Source organism: Cloeon dipterum, chromosome X, assembly GCF_949628265.1.
Source record: "Cloeon dipterum chromosome X, ieCloDipt1.1, whole genome shotgun sequence".
Lineage (NCBI taxonomy): Eukaryota > Metazoa > Arthropoda > Insecta > Ephemeroptera > Baetidae > Cloeon > Cloeon dipterum.
In genome coordinates this window covers 24,096,119-24,108,504 of record NC_088790.1, presented here as the reverse complement: position 1 = coordinate 24,108,504, position 12,386 = coordinate 24,096,119, and the positions used below count along the sequence as shown (strand labels likewise).

Below are 12,386 nucleotides of genomic sequence, written 5' to 3'. Positions count from 1 at the left end.
CTTTGCTTGAATGGGTGAAAGTGCATAATCATAAAGGCTCCGACTTTTTAAACGCTGCCTCGCATTGATTTCGTAGCTTCGTGGGCGGCCCCACGGTACGTGTTATCGCTTTTTATTCTGATAAGGAAAGTCTGTTATGTTTCGTCTGCCTATGTTTGTATTCATTAACGGCTTTAATCACGCGCAAATAGACGTACGTGTTGTTTTGAATGATATCGCATTTCTGACCAAGCCAATCTGTTCTCGCCAGCCAATTTTTGCCGATGAGGTAAGCTCTGCAAATAATAGCCTTTGGCAATACATATGCTCTCGTTACGAAAGTGTATAGGTTTCTTTTTTTGTCTCATTCTGATTAAGGCTGTGAATTATAGACATAGACGGTCGGATATATTTTTTCTGAGCTGAAAGTCGTCAGGGGAAATTTAAATCCTTCATTGAATCATGCTTTAAATGATTTAAAACTGTCCAATCGTTCTAACAATAAGAACATAGAAATTCGAGCAAATGTGCGCATTCTGAGCTCCATATAGTGTTTGTATTCTAAGTTTTCCTATAGTTTTAAACTTTCTCATGTGGATTTTTCAGTCCAACAAATTTAATTAATTTTATCTTTTCGCTCTGAATAAGTTTTTTGTATGGAAATATACGGTTACGTTTCATTTAAAATTTTTAATCCTATTTATTAGTAGTCATTTTTTATTTTATTTTCTTTGGCGAGAGTTTTGTTGAATCAAGTTATTTGTTATAAATTCAGTTTCAATTCATTTCAAGATAATTTTTGTTCCATTAATCCGAAATATGTACAGGTTTGATTTCGGAATACGTCAAAACATCAATTTTTTAAATTAAAATGTGTCATAAAAAACAGTATAAAGTTTTCTTCACTTTATGAATTATCTCTCTTCTCTGCTGGAATTTTTTATTCCAAGCAAAAATCAAAATGGAACCTCACTAATAATAGGAAAATGATGAATTTCCTTTAAAAATATAAAAATCCGACTTAAAACAAGCCAAAAATGACTCCGGCAGGAAAAAACTGGAACCCTTTGTCTTCAGATTTTGATGAAATTTGGTTTTAGTGTTGTCCTAGTAGACCAATGGCCCACCTGTAAATTTCAGGTCAAAATTGCAAGAATTGCCTGATTTGTTGATCACTTTTTAAAAATTAAAATATTACTGCTCTTGTTCTGGCCTAGGGAAATAAAAATTCTGGTGTCTATTCTGCATTTTCACGGCCATCAATTTACCCATTGTGACCAATTTCATAAATCAAAGGTCAAGGTCACAAAATTCAGGTCTAAATTTTGAAAAACTCGATAGGAAAAGAAATTTCAGAAGTTAGGAGGAACAAAATATTAAAAATGGTGGCACGATACCCTTTTGTTCCTAGTTTTAAGTTAATTACGTTCAATATAAAATAAAAAAAAACGAAAATTTCACCGCCATCGTTCAGGGTAACAGGCAATGCTAGGAGTTTCACCAGGATTTCAGCCCAATTTGACTCATGAATCAAGACATGATCAATCATAAATATTCAAACGCATTTCTGAGGGGTTTGGAACCCACCCTTTTCTGGGTTTATCAAAACTTGATGATTTTGGTGTCAATATAGATGTTTTGGCTATCAGAAAATCAAATTTGGCGATATTTTTCTGTTTTAATTTCTTTTTATTATATCGAATGTATAAGAAAAACATTTAAAATTCACAGTCGTTCATTTAATTAATTTAATTTAGAAAATTAATTATTTCCAATGTTTCATTGGTATTTTTAAACGCTCCTGTTGAGGGCAGCAAAGGTAGCAATTGAGAAAATAAATGACACAAGGTGTGGGTTGGCAGGTGGGCCGGCGGGTGAGACGTCACTGGCGAAGGAGTGGTCGCTTTCCTTCTCTTTATAGTCAAATTCTTGGACGCCGCAATCGCAATTAACGGAATGTCCCTCAAATCAGGATGATGGTGCAGTGCGGCGGCGACGTCGGCTTGCCGACCTGGACCCCGCCGGCCCCCAAGGAGGCGCAGGGCAAGAAGATGAAGCAAAAATGCGACTGCTGCCCTTACGGCTACCACATCGATTTGGATTTCGTGCGTTTCTGCGAAGCGGTCAACACCAAGGCTTCATCGGCGCCAAGCAGCAAGCTCAGGGAGCGCCGCAGACAACGACAGTCCATGGAGGTGCTCCTCGGCATCACCAGCCCCGTCGTCTGGCAGCTTGAGCAACAGGTAGAAATTAATTTTAAAAAATTAGGGCAATAACCGTTTTAATTTTCGAAGGAAAGAAGTTATTTTTTTAACTTGCTTGAAATTTGAACCAAATTCCTCGACATATTTTATTTGCAGTTATTTTACAATAATGAACCGTTGCTAAATATTTTTTAAGGAAAATTTGACACTTGGAAGATTAGTTTTAAATTAAAATTCTAAACATTTAAAAATAAACTGAATTTTTTAAATATAAAATTTAAATTATAAACTCCGGAAAGAAAAATCGGATGCTAAAAATTTAAATATTACAAAAAATACTACTTAAATTGACAACCTCCTATTTCGCTCACTGAAATCTCTTAAGAGACTTGTATTGAAGTAATAAAAAGGAATTCCTTTTATTTAAAAATTACAACAATCAATTTCAAAAAATGATTCCATTCCCTCCTTATTGCGATTTAAATGTTTTACATTCCGTTTATGTTTAAGGTGGAATGTGAAAATACATTGGCAGAAGAATTAGAGGAGAGAACCGTGGCTGAAAAGTTGAAAGACGTCGTGAAAGAGGTGAACAGCTCGTCTTCGGTCCTGTGCCGGGATGCGTTGAACAAAGCTGTTTTGGACTTCGAGGAGACCTTGCAGTTGACAAATAAAAAGCAGGAGGCTCTTCCTGAACTGCCTGAGGAAAATCCAGTATTTGGTAATAGACGTAAATTTTTAATCGCGTTACAATTATATAGTTTTTGTCTCCAGCGAGTCCGCCTGGATTGAGGGTGCGAAGATCGCCGTCGACTGAATCTCTAGTGAGCTGTTCCAGTGATGATGTGCCTTTAGATAATTACCATGAAGTAGTAACTAGAAAGAGTCTGGAATACGACACAATCAGCATTGGTAGTTCAGTGTCTGGAGTCAGTACTGGAGCGCTGCAGGTGAAAAGGCGCCTCGCTTTGTCTAGGTTCAATCATTATTTTCCTTTTATTTACACAGGTGGTTCGAGAACAAGTGGCTAAAAGTTTGGAGAAGATGCGGGAAATGGAGGAAAACCTGAAGCATATTCCAATTTTGAAGGTATAATAATTAAAACTGCAACCTTTTGAATAAAAAATAACCAAATTTTTATTTCAGAGCGAAGTGAACGTTCTGAAAGAGGAAAAGCGAGTGATGCTTCTCCAAATGCGAGCTGTTGAAGCCGAGAGGAACAAACTGGCCGCCTCCCTGGCCAGCATGAAGCCGGATCCGCCGCATAAACCGATCAAAGAAAGTGAGTTATCAAAACTATTCACCCTCATAAATGAATCTCAACTCTGATCAGTTGCAAAGGCGCAAATCTCCAAAAGAGACATCGGCGTGGACTGCGCCGTTCTGACCAGGGACGTGGGCGTGTCGCACCAATACCCGAAAATCCGCTCCTCGAGCACCCAGGCTGACTTGGCCGCCCCGGAGGTGAAGACAATAGTCACTCCGCCTGCCGTCCCTCTAAGAACAAGCAGCAGGCTGTCCGTGGAAAGGCTGAAAATCGAGTCTTTCACGCCGGAACCTGTTGTGACGCCTGAAATAAAAATCCCAGTACAAACGCGAGGGACAAACACTTCAGCCGCTTTCTCCAAGGATTCGGAGACGTCCACCGAGTTGAAAATGCAGCAAATCTACACGGAGCGGCAGCTGGAGGAAATGCTAGAGAGCCATGAAAAGAAAATCAGGCGTGGAGAAGAGGCGCTACGAGCCAAGCTCAAAGTGAGTAGTTCGATGACTAATCACATAATAATTTTGTAAAGCTTGCCTTATTTGTATTTTAATATTGTCGTCATCTTCATCACTGCCTTTAAATGACGTACAAGGAAACAATAATTCTAGTCTTGGTAGAAGATTACTTCAGCTAAGGCTGCAAAAATTAGCACAACATGTTTTATTTTTTATTTAACAAGTGGCCTAAGCCCCTTAGGCCCTTTTTGGGCAACAAACTGTCCATCAAGGCGGCGAAATTGACCAAAAGAATCCAGAAATCGTCTTAAAAATCAAAAAATTTTCACTATACTGAATAAAATAAACTGATCCAACAATTTTGATTAAATTTGCTCCATATATAGTGGCTAGGCGGCATCTTAGGGAAAACTGCTGGCCCCAAAACTACAATTGACAAGTGTAACTAATAGAGTTTTTTCGGTTACAAAATTAATAACATAGCTCCTATAGACCGTAGAGTAATAAACCAAAGTTAGTTAGACTTGCAGTAAAATTTCGCGTTGAACTGACCCAAATTCCGCCGCCAGCAGCCCCCGCCACCCCCTACGCCCCCAATATCTGCGCTATTTTTAAGTTTTTTTTAAATTCACCTATGAACCAGACTCCGTTTCTGACATAAAAATACGCCTCCCCGCAATGAAACGTGTCAATTTCATTACAAAAAAACACTAGATTAAAAAACATAATAGTTTAATCAATTTTGCTCCAAATTAAATTAGAAATTGACCCAATTTTCGTGTCCTCTTTCAGGTGGACAAATCAGTTGTGGCGAAGCCGCGAATGAGTGATATAGGCGTGACCGCCGAGCCAAAGACAAAGAGCGTCGGAGTGTCGGACCACACTTTGAAACTCACCTGCGACGCGTGCAACACGCCGAAAAAGAATGTCGGCGTGAGCACCGCGTCGCTCATCCCCAAGCCCGACTACTTGAACCCGCAAGCCATGGTTCGCAGCAAGTCCTCGGACCACTTCAACCTGCGACCAAAACTGCGGCCCATGGCCAGCAAGCTCACCGACACCCTGGGCCTCATTTGTCTGCAAGACTCGCACACAAACACTGCCAGAGTCAGAACTACTGACTCGTCTGTTCATTGCAAGGTATTTATTGCTGATACTCTGAGTGGTCGAATATTATTTTTAATCCTAATTACATTCTTCAAATTTATCAGGCTGCAACAAATGATTTTGGCGTGTCAGTCATGATCGAGCCCGCAGTCACTGTGAAAGAAGTGCCCGCCGAATGCAAAACCTGCGCTGCCAGAAAGTCACCGCCAACAATTCCGAGGCCGGAGTCGGTGTCCCCGTTGCCCGCGGCTAGTCTTCCTTCTCAGATTCCCCGACTGGCCTCTGGAAGGCGATTTACCAGCCCGCCAACCAAACGGCCTTTCAACCGACAGGACACTTACACGAAGCTCAGTGTGGACATCTCCAGTGAAACGATCCCGGAGAACGGATCTGAGTCTGAAAGGTGAGTTTTTATTTAATAATAAAATTACAAAATAAAAAATTGTTTCTCTTGGGTTATATATGGGAAATAGAAAAATCGCGATTTTTCCAAACGCAGCAAAATTGAAGGGTTTTACCGACTGCATCGCACGTGTAGGACTGCCGCCGGTCTGGAAACCGATTTTCAAATTTTTCGCACTCATAGAAAAATTGAAAATGATTTTTATTTTAATTTTTCGAATGATCACTGGCAAAAATGGTTTTATTTTTCTTAAAATTCAGCCATTGGTCCGATCGTCGACAATGACCCCTCATCGGACAGGTCTCGAACGGGGCTTTAACCTGGCATACCCTAATGACCATTTTCAGGGTACCCTGACCTGAGATCCTCTCCCAGGACGGTTTATAATGCTTTATTTTCAGTAATTTCAAGCACATTTGGTGATACTCGGCGACAAATTTTCATCCTAATCTTTAACCGACCTTCCTCAGGTTGCGCGAATTGAGATTGAGCCCTAGACTCTTTTTTGTTGCGGTTTTATTGGCTTCTTTTTGAGTCTTTTGGTCAATTTTGGCCTCAACGGACAGTTGCCCAAGAGGCGCGAGCCACTTGTTATGTTAATTATATTTTGTTCTCTTCAGCATTCAGAATTTTTGTTTTGCAACAGATGAGATATATGTGCATTTTAAATTAAATTAGAACAAAGCAATCAGGTCATCGTTATTTTCCTTTGGAGCTGTTTCTATTCTCCACGGAATCGAGTGCATGGAATGAGCCTTGACCTATATAGAAAGTGTGCTTTCACGCACAGAGCGCACTTTGCGTTTGCCGCCCCGCACCCCCGTTCCCAGGTGCTTTTTGCCACGGCGCACCCCCGTCCGCGCCGACGTACCCGCGCCACTTGTCTCGTAAGCCAACTTTCCCTGCTCCGCGGGTAAACAAATCAATACACAGTAATGTTATGTGCCTCATTACTGGTGTTACAACCATGAGCTCGGCTCCGTTCTCTGCTCACTAATACTCGGCAATTGAGGTGAGTTTCTCGAGCGGAAAACTGAAAAGTCGTCCGCAACCCTTGGGCATTGTATGCCGTTTAAATTTGGGTGGGAAATTGACTTGTACATCTCTGCCAATGAAAATTTTTTCTCGTGGAGATTTGCCGCTTTATAAAATTTAGCAATCTTAGTGGCACAAGTTCCAGAAGCTAAATAATTCATATTTTAACAACCTAAATTTGAGACTAATTACACATTTGATTCGAGCTGCAAGAAGAAGGTGTTTTCGTAGATAATTAAGTTTAAATTAAGGAAGAAAAATCGGTTTCATGGGTATGCAGTTTAAAAATTGAAAAAAATTTGCTCAGAAAGAAAATTTTTGGATGCTCCTATCAAATTAGTAAGGAATTTATTTTATGGGAGGAATAAATTTAAAAAGATCCCAGGGGAAAATTTAATTTTACGAGACTTAATAGTGATTTATGGATATTGTATTATAGGTACTCTATGTGGCTAGGCAAATGGTTCGTTTAAAGTAAATTTTTATGTACCGGAAATTTCCCTACATTTAAACTTCGGCCGGGAAATAGGCTAATGGCTCTCATTCATATAGTTTGATGGGTTAAATAATTTAAAAAAAACTTCTAAGTTTACTGCCAGGTCATGTAGTTACATTAAGAAAATATAAACTTTTATTTAACTTTTTTTCTTTTTATAATTAATTTGACTTTTTTGGGTAGAAAACTTTTTTCCGCATGCTAAAAATAGGAAATTTGATTAGCTTTCAAAAATTGTTAAATTTTTTGCCATATGATGCCTACGATAAACCAATATACACTACTCACACATCTTAATAGAGCAAAAGCTATATTTTTAAATCAATTTTGCAGTATTTTAAAAGCGTGGCGTGAGCTAAGGAGAGTAAAGGTACCTTTCCTCTCCTTAGTGCAAGCCTCAAAATTTGTTAAACTGAATAATTTCGGCCTCTAAACCTTTTTATTTTAATTCAATAAAATTGATCTTTACTAAAAAAAAGTTTTTCAACAAAATTTTCCACAAAATTTAATTTGGTCAAACCTGTCTTACGTTTCTGAAAGTTTTTTTCAACTTTGTAAAGAAACAAAACAATAATAATTATATCCAATTGAAATGTTTGTTCCAGCACATCTCCAACGTCAGAGGTCAAGCTGGAAGGCCTAACGAGAAACAGGGTAGCGGTGTCGTCGACCAGCACAGAAGAACGCTCCGACGATGAGGGCAACCAAAGCTACAACCCAGCAGCCGAGCCAATTTACATAATCAGCCCTCAAAGGGTGCCTCGCAATAAGCAAGTGTTCAGTGACCACCATACGAGCTCATTTGATAATAACTACTGTCGCCTCGACAGGGTGGAGCCGAGCAAGGAGATGAGGGGAGCGATGAAGGTGATGAACGACTCGCTGAAAAGGTCGCCGCGCAGCGAGGTGCCCAGCCAGCTGAGGGCCGCCGTCAACATCATTCAGAGGGAGTGGTTCAAGGTAATTTTAGGCTGCTAATTAATCCATATAAGGCTTTCTACTTCTCCGAATTCAAAGGAAATTGATTATCACGCACATACTATAAGAGGGATAAGTTATATAATTCAAGGCTTACATTGGAACTTTGGGTTGGTTATGCTTAATTAAGTAATTTTGTCGTTATAAACGTGGTTTACTTTGTGATTTTGAGTTCCAGGAAGGAGAAATATTTAAAAAAAAACAATTTTGACCAATCATTATATTTTAGGTTTCCTTTAAAGAGACAATTCAACTATTCATTTTCTAAAATTCTCTGAAATTAATTCATGAGGTCTCTTCAGGCCTTTAAAAAATTTTAGTATTATTTTGATTATGCTCTGATGCTTATAAAATCAATTTAAATGACAAGTTTCCTCAATAAACCCCGAATTTTTAGGTTTCCAGCACGTCAACTGCCAATCCTCTGGACGTGGAGGACTACCTGGACTGCTTTGAGGATTATTCGAGCGAGCTTTTGGAGCACATCGTGAACATGACGGACGACAGCGTATGCGCCGAAAATAAAGCACAAATTTTTAGTATTAAAAATAATGCCAACAGGGCAACACTGCCATGCACTACGCCGTGTCCAATGGCAACTTCGATGTTGTGTCCATCCTGCTGGACTCAAAGGTGTGCAACGTCAACCAGTCCAACCAGGCTGGCTACACGAGCGTGATGCTCGTGTCGCTGGCGGAGGTCAAGTCGGAGACGGACGCACAGGTTGTCCAGCGTCTCTTCCAGCTTTCAGACGTCAATGTCCGCGCTAAGCAGGTACTAAAAAATGAAATTAAATATAAATATTTTTACTAAAAAATTATTTCTTGACTAGCACGGACAAACGGCCTTGATGCTGGCAGCCTCGCACGGCAAGTACTCGATGGCGAGCATGCTTCTGGCAGCTGGTGCCGACGTAAACATCCAGGACGACGACGGTAGCACGGCCCTCATGTGCGCGGCTGAGCACGGACACGTCGACATGGTCAAGCTCATTTTGTCGCAGACGGACATTGACGCCGCCATAACCGACCACGTAATTTTCAATTTTTTTCTCTACTCCTATATTACAATACGGGGCTAAGTCTACACTTTTTTTTAGTTAAGTAGTGGCGCTCTTTGCACGGCAAGGGTGGGGTTTCTGAGTTGTCCTCTGAGCCAAAAAAAAATCAAATCCGACCCATACTGAACCCGTTTTCTATCTACTTGTGTCTAAATATCGGCAGATTTGCGCATTTCGGCGCAAAACCTTTGCAATTTCGTCGCGAGGAGGCGTATTTTCAAGTTAAAAACCCAATCCAGCCCATAGCTGAATTAAAAAAATAATATAACACTTTAAAAAGCGCCGATTTATGGGGGCGGGCGGCAGCAAAGTAGCCTAATTTCACGGCGAGTCTAATAAACTTAGTTTTTTTACTCTATGACCCATAAGAGCGGAGTTATTAATATTTAAATTCAGGAAAATGCGATTTTTGACACGTGCCACTGTGTTTCCTATGGGCCGGACCGTTCTGATTCGAGTAACAATCGATGACCCTCGGGAAGGAGCGTCTGCCTGTGTTCGGTTTTTCGAAATCGTACCATTTTTGGAATTTTTACAAATTGTTATCTGCTGAAACTTTCTAAAAAAGTCGAGTGTTTTAAAAGAAGGTCTGGTTTGAAGCTCTTGACTGGAGGCCTGAAGGGTCCAAGACACTGGTAGATTTAAAATAATACCCTAATTGGATGCTCAATATTTTGTATATATATTCCCTTAAAAAAAATTATTATTATACTTTTAAAATGCTTTTGCTCTTGAAAATTATAGCAGTGGGTGTTGTTGATTTCCATGGAAATTAGGGAAATAAAATATTTGATTGTTTTTCGTTCCAAGGAAAATTAAAATCATAGTCAAGCCGTGTAAAATTCTGAGAAATTTATTTTATCCCATGGTTTTCTTTTTAATTTAAAAATGCAGCTTTTCTCATAAGCATACAAAATTCTTATTTTGCAGGACGGAAGCACCGCGTTGAACATCGCCATGGAAGCCGGGCACAGGGACGTTGGAGTTCTGCTCTACGCGCACCAACACTTCAACTCGAGAAGCAGCTCGAGGACCAGCTCGCCGTACTCGACCCTGAAACGCAAAGGGAAGTAAGTCGATATTCGATCCGCAAAGACAATTTATTCTTTATATCCCACGAGAGAGGAACTAAACTATATAAAAGACACTAACCTCAGTTTTTGTGACTCACTTTTTGCGTTCCTTGCCCGATCGCTTTTTGGCGGGCAATTTTCGGAATTGCAAATTTACCTCAGCTAAAGGATTTTCAAGATTTTGGCAAGTTGTCCTCTCTTTCACACCGGCCTATAGTCGTGATTTTATCCCTGAACTCGAATTAGAAACACAAACTGCTCAGAGAATAAGAATTATTAATAATATAATATCAATCAATCGCTGCCAAAATCTACAAAATCGTCTTCATTCCAAACACAACTATATATCATTCTTACACAGTTTGCATTTGATAAAACATCTCTGGTAAAAAGCGAAAAGAAAAAGTGCCTTGAAACCTTAACACAGGAATAACTTTTAACTCGAAAGTGTAGCTAACCAATGTTGAAGCAGATTTATATGTACTTAAAAAATGTAATTTGTAGACAATGTATAACTGTTAATGCGATAATGTTGCTAATAAATAGATTTTATGTCAATCGAATGAACTGCATAGTGTTTTCTTGGTAATACCTCAGCGTAGCAGAATTTAAGAGAGAAATAATAATATTGTTTGCTAGCAAGGAAACAAGGAGAGTGCCCATATTAATCCGCAAAATTAAATTTTTTTCTTATTACTAAGTGTGAAATTAGATTATTTCCTTTAACAAAGAACAGATGTTCAAATCTTCTCTAGGTGATATTAAAAATCTTGGATATTAAATCTCGGTTTGGATTATGTTTTAATTTTTAAACAACTTCTTTTTAAAAATCAAATTGCTCGAGTCAAGCTGTATGGATCAATAACGGCCATGAGTGCCAAATAAAAAATCTCGGGTTTAAAATTTTCAATTTTACGTATTCTTGAAAGAAGAATTCTCCCGGAAAAGCAAAATTTATTAAATTTTCTAGTTTTTTCATTCGTTCTAAAACAGTCGATATAAAGCTTGATTTATATAGAAAACAATTTTAGAACAAATTAAAATTCCAATACAAGCCGTTATCACTTCCACATTTTTTATACATTATTTTTATAAATTAAATGCAAAATATATCAAGCATTTTTTATTGTATCTCGTTTCTGACGATTCGTCTGATGCCGATGTTGAATAAGACCGCCTCTTCTTTACAAACGAATGTTGCTAGTTGCTATAGGTCTTGGCTTCCTTGTTGCTCGGCGTTTTACACTTTTTGATGATGCGACCAATATTCTGCACTCGAACTTGAGCGTGTGAAACCTGATTGCTCAGCACTGCCGCTCGTACCATTAACCCAGAAAATGTGCCTTTAGATTAAACTCAATCTTTTTGTGCTTTGCTTGCATGCAATTAACACTTAATTGCGACGGAAAAATGATTTTTATCTAATAATTCATTCACATTGTTAAATAATGCTAAAACTCGGAAATCATTATTTCAATGAATAAATTACGTTTTAGACCACAGGTTCCCTTGTAAACAGATTATTGTTTGCGAAGGTTTTCCTTCAATGTTTAAATGTCTCTTTTAATTAGGTGGCACTTCTGCGTGAAATTAAAATTTTGAAGCCAACTATTCCTCTGATGTTCCTAATGTGGTATTCTGGGTGCGAGCCAAAAGGAAATTCATCTGGTTCCTTTGATGTAGTAGTATTTAATCCATAATTAAGACTGTAAAGATTACATATTAAAGAGTCACAATAAAATCACAAAGGAAAGTCATAATATAAACAATTAATTAACGCGTCAATATGCGAGTCGAAAATATAACAAATATTAATTATCACAGTTATAATCAATGCTTACCCCGGTATAATCTTCGGGTCTATTTAGTTATATAATAAGCGTCAAGGATGCGCACGACTTACTGCTCCCGGACGGAGAGGTAAATGTGACATAACCGTTTGCGTGCGAAGGTGAGCGGTCAGTGAAGGTGTATCATACAGGGTAAAGGAGAAAAGCTTATCATATAGAGTTACATCCAAAGGTTACAAACGGAGCTGACGCTAAATATTGCGGGAACCGCTACACTAACTAATTAAGACGATTGCCGAGGGTCAGTTAACTCTCTCGGTTATTAATACACATATTTTAGTGTATATTATGTTGTTCATGCAAACAACCAGATTAGCGCGTCAAATTGGGTTCTGGGAAATTTACAGACGGTTGGTTTTTTTTTTTAATTTCTTCTTTAAAAATAAAAAGCGAGCGTTTATCTGGGTTAAAGCACTTTATACTGTATGGATATCTGACCGCCGTCCTAAATGATCTTCCTTAAGGTGTGCACGTTGGGA

The 12,386-nt window shown here is 38.8% G+C and overlaps 1 protein-coding gene across 1 annotated transcript; it reads left to right on the top strand.

Moving 5' to 3' along the window:
• Positions 1-147: 147 nt before the first annotated feature.
• Kank (kank) lies at positions 148-10,619 on the top strand. The gene is made up of 15 exons (XM_065495208.1): positions 148-268; positions 1,952-2,222; positions 2,694-2,904; positions 2,958-3,133; positions 3,192-3,272; positions 3,330-3,465; positions 3,517-3,938; positions 4,698-5,045; positions 5,117-5,415; positions 7,552-7,716; positions 7,777-7,906; positions 8,322-8,432; positions 8,486-8,698; positions 8,757-8,957; positions 9,915-10,619. Exons 1-15 carry the CDS (start codon positions 264-266, stop codon positions 10,056-10,058), a joined length of 2,913 nt encoding a protein of 970 aa, XP_065351280.1. The 5' UTR covers positions 148-263; the 3' UTR covers positions 10,059-10,619.
• The last annotated feature ends 1,767 nt before the right edge of the window (positions 10,620-12,386 follow it).

Bases quoted from the DNA above. Each gene is read 5' to 3' on its own strand.
- Kank (XM_065495208.1), top strand. The intron at 5,046-5,116 runs GTATTTATTGCT...CAAATTTATCAG, and splicing joins ACTCGTCTGTTCATTGCAAG to GCTGCAACAAATGATTTTGG. The intron at 8,958-9,914 runs GTAATTTTCAAT...CTTATTTTGCAG, and splicing joins ACGCCGCCATAACCGACCAC to GACGGAAGCACCGCGTTGAA.